This window comes from Neofelis nebulosa, chromosome 2, assembly GCF_028018385.1.
Source record: "Neofelis nebulosa isolate mNeoNeb1 chromosome 2, mNeoNeb1.pri, whole genome shotgun sequence".
NCBI classification, from domain to species: Eukaryota; Metazoa; Chordata; class Mammalia; order Carnivora; family Felidae; genus Neofelis; species Neofelis nebulosa.
Genome location: NC_080783.1, coordinates 116271876 through 116285548, shown reverse-complemented (window position 1 = coordinate 116285548; position 13673 = coordinate 116271876). Strand labels below are relative to the sequence as shown.

The window sequence follows — 13673 nt, the reverse complement described above, 5'->3', positions numbered from 1 at the left end:
CAACCCCAAAATATGCATATAAAATTATTATAATACTGTAATACAAATTAATAAAGAAAATATTTATATATTTTATCAATAAAATAATATAAACAGATAAAATAATATAAACAATAGTATTTATAAAATATTAATAAATAAAACAAAATATAAAGAAGAATAAACACATTAACCTGCACTTCCCTTTGAAAATCTTCATGGCTGGTGTGAGGGAGACAAGAGAGAGAAGAGGTTATTTTGTAGGACGAAATCACTATCACTATCACTAATGGAATCACTGCTTTCCGTTGGCTCAGTGGAATCTTTTCCTGCATGAGGGCCATTGTATATGTTTGCACAGATGTTGACAACAATACAGTATTCATAAACTCTTTGTTACTGTATTTAATGTAACTGGCAATAAGGCAGCAGAGGAAAAGGTCCATATCTGCAGGCAGCCTGACCTAGAATGAAGCAAAGCATTCCTAAGCTTACTCTTGTACGAAAAAGCAAAGGACTGTCTATAAGTGCTTGGAAGTGACAAAAAATACACTAGTGCCAATTGTGGGCACCTTCCAACATTCTGAAATATCACTGATTTCTGCCAAATACTGCCCCTGAGACCAAGCATCCAAGCATGGGAGACAATCACCCACAATGCTGCTGTGAGAAAGAGAGGAGAGAGGAGACCCATTGGCTCAGTTGTGATCATGTGATGTTTGGTGTCACATACTACTCGTATTGCAAGACATCACTTGTTTATCAAGTGAAAATTTATTAGATATGTTTGCTGGTCTTGTGGAACACTCACAGAACAACTTACAATTCTAGGTGTTACTGTATATATATCTAAAAATTGTTCCTTGTGTCATTGGTGAGGTTTTTTTTTTTTTAATATTTATTTATTTTTGAGAGAGAGAGAGAGACAGAGAGAGACAGAGTGCAAGTGGGGGAGGAGGAGAGAGAGACAGAGACAGAATCCAAAGTAGGCTCCAGGCTCTGAGCTGTCAGCACAGAACCCAACGTGGGGCTCGAACTCACGAACCATGAGATCATGACCTGAGCCAAAGTCAGATGCTTAATCAACTGAGCAACCCGGGCACCCCCTCATCTGTGACTTCTTATGTCAGTGTTTGGTATGATAAGTTGAGTGATGGGAAAAGCATGAATTTAGTAGGAACATTAGAGAATATAGCTGGATCTTGCTCTGCATGAAGTCATGGAATAGACATAGATTCCTTTCTGGAGGTCAGGCACTCTGTGTTCCACTCAGACTGTTTGGTTCCCTGCATATTTTATGAAAGAATTAGAATAAAACAGGGTTATCATCATTATCTCCACCCTAATCAACCACTGCCACCGTCATCATCCAAAAGCTTTGAGTAAGATCATTTGTAGCTGGGGCGCCCAGCTGGCTCAGTCGGTAGAGCATGCAACTCTTGATCTCAGGGTTATGAGTTTTTGCCCCAAATTGGATGCAGAGATTACTAAAAAAATAAATAAACTTAAAAGAAGATAGTTTGGGGGCATCTGGGTGCCTCAGTCAGTTAAGTGTCTGATGCTTGACCTTAGTTTAGGTTTTGATCTCAGGGTGATGAGTTCAAGCCCCGCACTGGACTCAGTGCTGGACATGGAGCCTACTTAAAAAGAAGATAATTTGTAGCTATTAAGAGTACTATACAAGAAATCCACCTTTTTTTTTTTTTAATTTTAACGTTTATTTATTTTTGAGAGACAGAGAGAGACAGAGCACAAGGAGGAGAGGGAGACACAGAATCCAAAGCAGGCTCCAGGCTCTGAGCTGTCAGTATAGAGCCCGATGCAGGGCTCGAACCCACAAATCGTGAGATCATGACCTGAGCCGAAGTTGGTCGCCCAACCTACTGAGCCACCCAGGTGCCCCAGAAATCCACCTTTTTAAGGCAAATCTTCTGAAATTTAAATTTATAAACCAGTTAAATTACCTACATTAATCATATCAGAAAAGGATCCTTTGCTCTGTGGAAGGATTTATTACAAAGAGTGTTAAATGGGAATTTCTTTATTTTACAGTTAACTGGCATTTTGATAGACAAAAGGCTGGAAAGAATCTTTAAGCATAGGTAGTGAGAAAACATAAAAATCAAGAGTACATTGAAGGGTCACCTGGGTGGCTCAGTCAGTTGAGTGTCCAACTTTGGTCACGATCTCATGATTTGTGAGTTTGACCCCCACATCGGGCTTGCTGCTGTCAGGACAGAGCCCACTTTAGATACTTGTCTCCCTCTCTTTCTTCCCCTCCTCTGTTTGCACTCTTTCAAAAATAAATAAAACATTAAAAAAAATTATTTAAAAAGTATTGGGACTCCTAGCTGGCTCATTCAGTAGAGCATGTGACTGTTGGTCTCGGGGTTGCAAGTTGCATCCCCACATTGGGTGTAGAGATTACTTAAAATCTTAAAGAAAATTAAGAGTACATTTAAAAAGTGGGTAAGTGTATCTGGGTCACCTAGGTGGCTCAGTCCATTGAGCATCTGACTCTTGCTTTTGGCTCAGGTCATGATCTCATGGTTCGTGAGGTTGAGCCCCACGTCAGGCTCTGCGCTGACAGTGAGAGCCTGCTTGGGATTCTCTCCCTACCCCTCTCCCACTCTCTTTCTCAAAATAAATAAATATTTTTTAAATAAAACAATCAGAGCCCAGTTAGGAGACTAAACTACATGGCAAGTTGTATAATTTTTTTATAATATATAACACATAATTTGAATATATCTAAATGTATGTATAACTTACAAAAATTATTAATAATAGTGGTTGACTACTAAGATATGAGGAGAACTCTAAAGAATACCAGAATAGCCAATTTAGGGAGCAGACACTCCTTCTGTATGACAAAACATAGTTTCATGCTAATTGTCAAGAAATATTGATAAGGGTCCAGCTTAAGTATGACAAGGCAAGGCAAAACAGGGTGGATTTGGAGCTGAGAAGCAATAAATTCACAACTGACACAAAAGTATCTTTGAAGTTATAATGAAAGACAGTGAAATGCAATTTATTTTATAAAAGTTAGATTTATGCAAAACTGTGAAGTCATACTTTTTTTTAATGTTTATTTTTTAACATAAATATGAGCCAGGGAGGGGCAGAGAGAGAGAGAATCCCAAGAAGGCCCCATGCTGTCAGCACAGAGCCCAATGTGTGTCTTGATCATGACCTGAGCCATAGTCAAGAGTTGGATGCTCAACAGACTGAGCCACCCAGGCGCCTCAGTAATAGTTTTGGTAAATAAAGTTAGGCATGGCTGTTGCCCGGTCTAATGCACTTTCTTCCTGGAGCGTAGTTGTAAGAATAGCACACAGAAATAAGAATACAAGGTTATAAACATAGTTGTTTTTTTAAGTGCATCATGAGATAAGTAAGTAATTGTTTTTAGCACAAACTGGTCGTACTACTGTTTGACATTCAGTAAGTGAAGTGTCAGGTTTTTAACTATTCCTGCAGTAGAGGTCAGTGCTATGCTTTCTCACCTGTCTAGCTGATGGATAGATGCAGTGTGGTTAAGTAAAGCCCAGGCAGAGCCTCTTCCCACAGCAGCAGTAGTTTAGAGTAAGTCATACTCTGTGTCCTTACCACCTGCTGCCAAGCAGAGCTCTGTACAGCCAGCCGAGTGAGTGGGCGGCACTCTTGGGCTGCCGGCTACTAACGCTCAGCACTGGCAGTGCCAAGAGAATGAGCAAATGTGGGGAATGTAGTGGCCCTATACCAAGCATATTACCTTAATCCCCTTTAAAGGAAAAACTTTTCTAAACCTTCCAAACTGTTAATACCACAATCATTGGTTTATATCAGTTTGTATGGGAGAGCAAAAGGAAGGAAAAGCTGAGGTTTTGATTTAATAAAAGCCATTTTTTAAAATGTTTATTTATTTTGAGAGAGAGAGAGAGAGAGAGAGACAGAGAGAAAGCAGGAAAGGGACAGAGAGAGGGAGAGAGAGAATCCCAAGCAGGCACCACACTGTCAGCACAGAGCCCAACCCGGGGCTTGAACCCACAAACCTTGAGTTTATGACCTGAGCTGAAACCAAGAGTCAGATGCTTAACCAACTGAGCCACCCGGGTACCCCAGATAATAAAAGCCATTTTTAGTTCATCTCCATTTATTTTCTACACCAGACCTCATTTGCCTTTTTTACCAAAATAGGTGACCCCCATGCCTCCTCAACCGCACACTTGGCAAATTCCACCACCTCGGTGCTGGCCACCCTTGCAGCTCTTGCTGAGGCCTCAGCCCCCCTCTCCAACTCCCACAGAGCCACAGGTAGGTAAGGGATATCTGCTGGGCAAATCACCATTTCTTCTTTGTTTCTAAATTTATTCATTGATTTTGGGAGAGAGAGGGAGGGGCATCAAGGGAGGGGGAAAGATAATCCCAAGCAAGCCCTGTGCTGTCAGCACAGAGCCTAACAAGAGGCTCGATCTCATGAACTGTGAGATCGTGACTTAAGCTGAAACCAAGAATCGGACACTTAACTGACCAAGCCACCCAGACACCCTGAATCACCATTTCTTCTTTTTGTTTTCACATTTCCAGCAGATTTAATTTGCATGAAGTATAATTAGATAAATCTAGGAAAGAGGCATGTAGAGTCATTGAGCATCAGAAAGAAAAATGACTAAGCAGTATAATCAGATGGCTGAATAATCTTCTAGAATGTCTAAGTTAATTTCTTTGTATTTTTGCAGTTTCAAGTTTGTTTGCCCTGACTCCAGTTGCTTCAGATTGAAGTGTTTAGTCTTCTATTAGAAGATTATTTGGGAAATACTTTATGTTATGTTTTGACTGATGCTATCATAGGATGATTCAAAATAGCAGCTTAGATATGTTGTGTTTATAAAAGTGTCAAAATACATAGGACTGCTACCTCTCTCGTCATATCCTGGGTACTTCAGGGTGGCTTCCTTTTATTTTCACTGGAGATCATATTTTGGCACTTCTTTTTTTTTTTTTAATTGTTTTTAATGTTTACTTATTTTTGGGAGAGAGAGAGACAGAGCATGAGTGGGGAGGGGCAGAGAGAGAGGGAGACACAGAATCTGAAGCTCTGTGTCAGCACAAAGCCCAATGCAGGGCTCGAACTCAAACTGTGGGATCATGACCTGAGCCGAAGTCATATGCTTAACTGACTGAGCCACCGAGACACCCCCATATTTTGGCATTTCTAATAGAGTTGGGGCAACATACGCTGTATAGTGCCCTTCTGATATTTAAAATAAAGAGGCTTCAAGTCACTTAGTGGGAGCCAGTAGTCTATGGGGAAAATGCTTAGAGCTCCATATAGGTAGGGGCAAATAGTCATAGGTAGGGCTAAATAGTCATGTAGGAATCTTTCTGGAGCCCTCTGGCAGAGTCTGCTCCATTATAAATGAAGGCAGATTGTTCTGATTTCTTTCTGCCATTGACATTTGGGTGTGAGAACATTCCTCCAATCCTATTTTTCCGACTGGCAGCAATCATAAAGATCTCCATTCACACATGTATGAGTGAGTGCCATGGCAAAGGGAAAAACAATATATTTAACTTGTGTTTGTTATTTTTATTTGCTTTTTAAAAAATTTTTTTTTGATGTTTATTTTTGAGAGACAGAGCATGAGCGGGGGGAGGGGCAGAGGGAGAGAGGGAGACACAGAATTGGATGCAGGCTCCAGGCTCTGAGCTGTTGGCACAGAGCCCAACCCAGGGCTTGAACCCACAAACCATGAGATCATGACCTGAGCCGAAGTGGGACACTTAACCAACTGAGCCACTCAGGCGCCCTTGATTCGCTTTTTGACTGAATAAATTACTTAACTTCTCCAGGTCTCAGTCTCCTCACCTCTGGCTAAGGTTGGATGGTTGGATCAGATTATCTGTTGAGGTTCTTTCAGCTATAACATTTAACTGTGTTTTGTTTTTAAGAGATGTGAATGCTCTATTTCCATTTAACCACCTGAATGTGTTTCGTGTGGATAGTCCATACCCCATTTAGTGCAAAGTTTACCTTAGACTCTTTAGATAGAGAAATTCCATAGTAGTAAGAACTCTTTTCCCTAATAGTTACTGGGGATATTGACTAACCAAACTGAAAATCTTTTTTTTTTTTTTAAGTTTTATTTATTTAAGTAATCTCTACACCCAATGTGGGGCTCAAACTCACGACCCCAAGATCAAGAGTCATGCTTTTCTGACTGAGCCAGCCAGGCGCAACGCACCCCGCCCCCCCGCTTTTTAATTACCAAACTGAATTTTAATTTTGTTTAAGTGTTTATTTATTTATTTTTGAGAGAGAGCGCGTGGGGCAGAGAGAGAGGGAGACAGACAATCCAAAGCAGGCTCCGAACCGTCAGCATAGAGCCATCAGTACAGAGCCCTACACGGGGCTTGAACTCTTGAACCATGAGATCAGAACCTGAGCCAAAGTCAGATTTCAACTGACTGAGCCACCTAGGCACCCCTAAATTTTACCATCTTAGCCATTTTTTTAAACAGTTATTTATTTTGGGGCGCCTGGGTGGCTCAGTTGGTTAAGCAACCAACTTCAGCTTAGGTCATGATATCACAGTTCATGTGTTCAAGCACCACGTCGGGCTCTGTACTGATTGCTCAGAGCCTGGAGCCTGCTTCAGATTCTGTGTCTCCTTCTCTCTCTGCTCTTCCCCCACTCACGCTTTGTCTCTCTCTCTCTCTCAGAAATAAATACACATTAAAAAATTTTTAACATTTTTTAATTTTTATTATTATTATTATTTTTACATTTATTTACTTTTGAGAGACAGTGTGAGCAGGGGAGGGGCGGAGAGAAAAGGAGACACAGAATCTGAAGCAGGCTCCAGGCTCTGAGCAAGCTGTCAGCACAGAGCCCGATGTGGGGCTTGGACCCACAAACTGTGAGATCATGACCTGAGCCAAAATCTGACGCTCAACCGACTGAGCCACCCAGGCATCCTTTTGTTTAATTTTAAGAGAGAGCATGTGAGTGTGAGTGGGGGAGTGGTAGAGAGAGGATCCGAAGCAGGCTCTGCACTGTCTGCACAAAGCCTGATGTGGGGCTTGAACCCACGAACCAAACCGTGAGATCATGATGTGAGCCGAAGTTGGGTGCTTAACTGACTGAGCCACCCAGGTGCCCCATGAATATCTTGATTTAACATAATATATATAAAGCTTTTAGAAAGGTACCTGGGGCTACGCTGTAAGTAGTTGGTGTTAGTTGCTATTAATATTATTGTTTATCTGTCAGATGGGAGAAGCCACCTACCATTTGTGTCTATCAGACCTCTTCAGTGCTTTGACTACTTATTATTGTTAATTCACTATTAAATACCTCCATTTTCTTACAAAAATAGATATACTCTAATTTATAATTATTTTTCTAAGTTCCATAGATTTATTTAGACTTTCAAGATGCTTTCTGAGAAAAGAATTCCATGATCAGATACGCTGGGGAAACTCAGCATATCTTACCCCTATTGGAGAATCACAGTGCTCATTAGCCTGTTGGGGTTTCTAATACTTCTTACAAAACAAACAAAAAATTTAAGCATATTTAAACTGGTATTTTGAAAATACATTTCTGCATAGGGCCCATCCTTAGTGAAAGCTATTAACATCTCAATGAAGACATTTTAGAAAATACTGTTCTAAAGCATTCACTATTTTCTTTTCTCCTCTGACTTAGCATTGTTCACAAAATCTTGCTTTAGAAACTGTTGAATCTAACTTCTTTTTTTAAGTTTTCCTATCCCTGATATTTATTATCAATTTCAAGGAGGCTGAAATTGTTAAACTCCTGTTTTTTAAAAAGCTGAAATTTCAAATTCACTTTTGTCATCTCTAGCTAATTCAGAGGAAATCATAGAGGGAGATTCCGTTGACTCATCAATCCAGCAAGTGGTGGGGAGTGGAGGCCAAAGGGTCATCACCATAGTGACTGATGGAGTCCCTCTGGGTAATATCCAAACTGCAGTCCCTGCCGGAAGCATTGGCCAGCCATTTATTGTAACTGTGCAAGATGGACAGCAAGGTGAGTTATCCCATTTAGGCAAGTGTGTATTAAAAGATATTTTATACACTCCACATTCTTCTGAAAATGAGGCATTAAAGCAAGTAGTGGGACTAGGAGAATGCCAGATGCCAGATGGGGCAAAGATGCTCCAAGATAGAAAAAGAAACAGAAATCAGGCTGGGAAAGCCTGGTTTCCCTAATATATATAAAACTTGTGAGTAAAAGCCAATAATCTGATAGAAAAGAGGAAATAATATGAACCAGTAGTTCATAGAAAATACTAATAGGTCTTAAAATATGGAAATGTGTTCAACCTATTTCATATATAGCAAGAGAAATGCAACTTAACATTGTACTGAGATACCATTATTATACTGTATTGTCAAAAGTGTGGGGAACTGGGCACTTTTTAATTTTTTTTTTTTTAATGTTTATTTTGAGAGTGGGGGCGTGAGCAGGGGAGGGGCATAGAGCAAGGGAGATAGAGGATCGAAGTGGGCTCTGCAATGACAGCACAGAGCCCAATGTGGGGCTCAAACTCACAAACCGTGAGATCATGACCTGAGCCAAAGTCAAGATGCCTAACCGACTGAGCCACCCAGGCGCCCCAAAATAGACACTCTTATAAATCACTGGCTGACTCAATTGGTGGAGCATGGGACTCTTGATCTCGGAGTTGTAACTTTGAGCCCCATGTTGGGTATAGAGAATACTTGATCTTAAAAAAAAAAAAAAAAATCACTGGTTAGAGTGTAAATTAATGTATTCTCTAAAGAACAGTTTGCAATATCTGTCAGTATTAGATACACATACCTTTTGGCTAAAAAGTTGTTTTCTAAGAATTTATATTCACACACACAGAAGTGAAATATATACTAAGTTATTAATTACAGCATTATTTATAATCATCAAAGATTAAAAAGAACCTAATTTGATGGTAGCTATATTTGTGGTGAGCATAACGTAATGCATAGAAAAGTTGAATCACTGTGTTGTACACCTGAAACTGATGTAACATTATGTGTCAACTATACTCAAATAAAACATTTTTTCTTTTTTTTTTTTCTTTTTAAATTAGGCTTCGCACCTAGCACAGAGCCCAACACGGGCTTGAGCTCACAATCCTTAGATCAAGACCTGAGCTGAGATCAAGAGTCAGATGCTTGGGGCAAATGGGTAGCTCAGTCACTTTCACTCCTGGTTTTGGCTTGGGTCATGATCTCACAGTTCATCGGATCGAGCCCAAGTCAGGCTCTGCGCACAGTGTGGAGCCTACTTGGGATTCTCTCTCCCCCTCTCTCTGCCCTTCCCCCATGTGCTCTCTCTGTCAAAATAAATAATTATTTACATAAAAAAAAAGAGTTGGATGCTTAACCAACTGACCCACCCAGGTGCCCCTAAATAAAAATAAATAAATTTATTTATTTATTTATTTATTTATTTATTTATTTTTAATGTTCATTTATTTATTTTGAGAGAGAGCACAAGTGGGGAAGGGGCAGAGAGAGGGAGAGAGAGAATCCCAAGCAGGTTCCACTTTGTCAGCACAGAGCCCAACTTGGGGCTTGATCACAACCCACGATATGATGACCTGAGCCAAAATCAAGAGTTGGAGGCTTAACCAACTGAGCTATCCAGATGCCCCTAAATAAAAAATTTTTTTAATGAAAATGAAAAATTAAAACAACCTAAGTATACATCAATAGGGAACTGGATAAAGAAATTGTTATACCCACACTTTGAAATAGTATGCAGCTATTTAAAAACAATGAGGAAATGCCTTATATACTAGCATGATCTTATCTCTAAACTATATTGTGAAGTTACAAGAGCAAGATGCAGGACAGTATAGAATATGCTGCATTTGTATTTTTTAAAAAGAGGGAGATACATGTATTTTTGCTAATATATTCATAGACTTAGACCATCTCTGGAAGAACATTCAAGAATAACATTGAAAACGTTGGTTGCCTGCTGAGACAGTACGTGGGGATGGATGGGAGGCTTTTCACTATATATACTCTTTTAGTTTTTGAACCATGTGAATGTATTACTTATTCAAGAAATACATCTGTAAATTATTTTTTTAAAAGAAAGAAACTAATCACACAACTTCATTCTTTAAAAATATTAGAGTTTAGGGGCTCAGTCAGTTGAGCGTCAGACTCTTGATCGCAGGGTCGTGAGTTCAAGCCCCACAATGGGCTCTGTGCTGGGAGTGAAGCCTACTTTAAAAAAAAGAAAAATGGGGGTTCCTGGGTGGCTCAGTTGCTTAAGCATCCTACTTCAGCTCAGGTCATGATTTCACGGTTTGTGAGTTCGAGCCCCATATCAGGCTCTGTGCTAATAGCTCAGAGCCTGGAGCCGGCTTCAGATTCTATGTCTCCCTCTCTCTCTGCCCTTCCCCCGCTCACACTCTATCTCTCTCTCAAAAATAAATAAACATTTAAAAAAAATTTTTTTTAAATTGGAGTTTGAAAAGAGGAGGGTTGGTTTATTGAATTTGAGTCACCAAAATTTTCACTTGGCCTAATAATGATGGGGATTTTATAATTTTCAAACTTTAAATTGGTGGATCTTTGCAGTATAGGAAGAAAGAGTAGGAATTAAACCTTTATAATCCAAGTTTTGGTATCATAAATTCTTAATGGTTTTATTTGGAAATATTGATATTTTTGTGAACATAATTATCATTTAATGCTTTGGGGGCTTCATTGGGTAGGTGAGAGACTCTGCTTATAATGGAGTTAAATAAATGAGAATGGAGTTGTTTCAAAGAGAAAAAAATTGAGGTTTTGCCTGGATGAACTACACTGCTTTTTACAAATGTATTAACCAGGCACACAGAAGGACAGAAGGACAGCTGAGATTTTGTGAATTATCTGCAGAAAGTTTTAAAACCCAGACTAAAGTTCCTTTTCCACTTAGCTGATATCTAAGCTGTTTTCTATTGCCATCAATTGATGAGTACCCACAGAATACAAGCTAATTTTTATTTTATTTTATTTTACTTCTTTGAGAGAGATGGGGGAGCACAAGTGAGAGAGTGTGGGCAGAGAGAGAGAGAAAGAGAGAGAGAGAGAGAAGCAGGGCTCACCCAAAACAGGGCTCGTGTTTTACCCGAAGTGTGGCTCCAGCTCACCCAGTGTGGGACTTGAACTCCTAAACTGTGAAATCATAAGCTGAGCTGAAGTCAGATGCTTCACAACTGAGCCATGCAAGCACCTCACAAGCTAATTTTTAAATCAACCAAACCAAATAACTAGGTAAATCTTCTGTTTTAAACAAAAATCATAAGGTACCCTAAAACCTAAATAGAATTTTAAGCTTTTTTATTTTGTGATCATTGTAGATTTATGTACAAGTGTAAGAAATAAACAGAGAAATTGAGGGTACCTATCACCCAGTTTCCCCCATTGGTAACATTTTGCAGTAGTGCTTTAACATAGAAAATTGACATTGATACAGTTTACCAACCTTATTGAGATTTTTCCAATTTTATATGCATTAATTTGTGTATATACTTAGCTCTATGCACGATAATACATGTGTAGATTTGTTCTAGGACCACCACAGTCAGGTGGTGACTGTTCTCTGTTCACAGTTCAATCACAAGGATCCCTTGTGCTACTTTTATGTCCACAGCCCTCTCCCTTCCCACCCCATTCCTAACCCCTGGCAACCACTAACTCATTTGTTTTCTACCTCTATACTTTTGTCATTCCAAGAACATTATAGGGGCGCCTGGGTGGCTCAGTCAGTTAAGCGTCCAACTCTTGGTCTCGCAGTTCATGAGTCCAAGCCCCACATTACACTGAGAGTGCGGAGTCTGCTTGGCATTCTCTCTCTCTCCCTCTCTCTGCCCCTCTCCCACTTGCTCTGTCTCTCTCTAAACTAATTAATTAATTTTAAAAAGTATATTATATAAATGGAATCATGTAATATATAACCTTTTGAGATTGGGTTTTTTTCTCTCAGCATAATTCCCTTAAGAGCTATCCAAGTTGCTGTTTGTATCAGTAGTTCATTCCTTTTTATTGCTAAGTAGTATCCATGGTATGGAGTTTAACCACTCATTGAAGGACATTTAAGTGTGTTGCTAGTTTTGGACTATCTATGAATAAAGCTGTTATGACCAATACTGTACAGGATTTATGGGAACATAAATTTTCAGTTCTCTGGGATAAATGCCCAAAAGTGCAGTTGCTGGGTTGCATGGTAAGTGCATGTTTAGTTTTGTAAGAAACTGCCAAACTGTTTCTTAGAGTGACTGTACAGTGTTACATTCCCACCAGCAATTTATGAATAATCCAGTTTTTCTACATCCTCGTCAGTATCTGGTATTATTAAAATTCTAGCCATACTGATAGATGTGTAGTACAGGATGTGTGTTTTGACCCTTCACTCACTTATCTATAAATATCTAAGCAAATTAGATACAGTGAATGGCCAGCTGCTTTCATGTGAAGTTTCTCAAAAATCTTATGTAAAGACATCAGGCCTTCTTTAGACCAATCACTCCTAAAGAATTGTAAGGCGGGGTACCTGGGGGCTCAGTCGGTTAAGTATCTGACCTTGGCTCAGGTCATGATCTCACCATTTGTGAGTTCGAGCCCTGCATCGGGCTCTGTGCTGAGAGCTCAGAGCCGGAATCCTGCTTCAGATTCTGTGTCTCCCTCTCTCTCTGCCCCTCCCACCCACTCTCTCAAAAATAAACAAACATTTAAAAAAACAAAATAAAAACAAAGAATTGTAAGCTTATCAGCCATAGCTTCTAACCTAGAGTGAGACATCTTTATATAAGAGCCTCAGACCTAGTTGTTGACTGCATGGCTTCCAGATTTGCCTCTCTAATCCTTTCTGTTTCTCTCTGTAAGGCTGTGCTTTACCTGTTGATTCTAAAATCCGAAGAGATATGAACAATAAAATTTCAGATAACATCTTGCAGTTTATTTTCTAATTTAAAGCAAGCAGTAGGAGTCAGTGAGGCGCCTGTCAGTGTGGAGCCCGCTTGGGATTCTTTCTCCCTCTCTCTCTGCCCTTCCCCTGCTTGTGTGCTCGCTCTCTCTCTCTCTCTCTCTCTCTCAAAAGAAATTTAAAAAATTAAAAAAAACAAACTTGAAAGTAGGCAAAACCTCTTTGTTTTACTATGTATTCATTATCTCCAATTGGTGTCCTTTGGCTTGTAGTTCTAACTGTACCTGCTGGTCAGGTTGCAGAAGAGACTGTAATTGAAGAAGAAGAGGAAGAAGAAGCAGAGAAGTTGCCCCTGACTAAGAAACCAAGGATAGAAGAGATGACAAACAGTGGGGAGGAAAGCAAGGTAACGTGTTTAGGAGTGGTAGAGAGAAGAGACAGAAAATACTCAAAAGGCAAACTTGGAAGAAGGCCTGGACCCTTCTTTATATATATATATATTTAAAAAAAAATTTTTTTTAATGTTTATTTATTATTGAGAGAGACAGAGCATGACTGGGGGAGGGGCAGAGAGAGAGGGAGACACAGAATCCGAATAAGACTCCAGGCTCTGAGCTGTCAGGACAGAGCCCGACGTGGAGCTTGAACTCACAAACTGTGAGATCATGACCTGAGCCGAAGTCAGACGCTTAACTGACTGAGCCACCCCGGTGCCCCCCTTGTTTATATTTTTGTCTACTCTCTGGATGACCAG

General features: G+C 39.8%; 1 protein-coding gene across 5 annotated transcripts in view; it reads left to right on the top strand.

The window, feature by feature from the left end:
• GABPB2 (GA binding protein transcription factor subunit beta 2) overlaps nt 1-13673 on the top strand; it is a 35532-nt gene that overhangs the window by 16712 nt on the left and 5147 nt on the right. For 3 of the 5 annotated variants that reach the window (XM_058715822.1, XM_058715824.1, XM_058715821.1), the window contains 3 exons: nt 4162-4278; nt 7835-8020; nt 13192-13325. In XM_058715822.1, coding sequence (XP_058571805.1) covers nt 4162-4278; nt 7835-8020; nt 13192-13325 — 437 coding nt within the window. The remainder of the gene's footprint in view (nt 1-4161; nt 4279-7834; nt 8021-13191; nt 13326-13673) is intronic. The other 2 variants (XM_058715825.1, XM_058715823.1) reach the window with 1 other exon arrangement.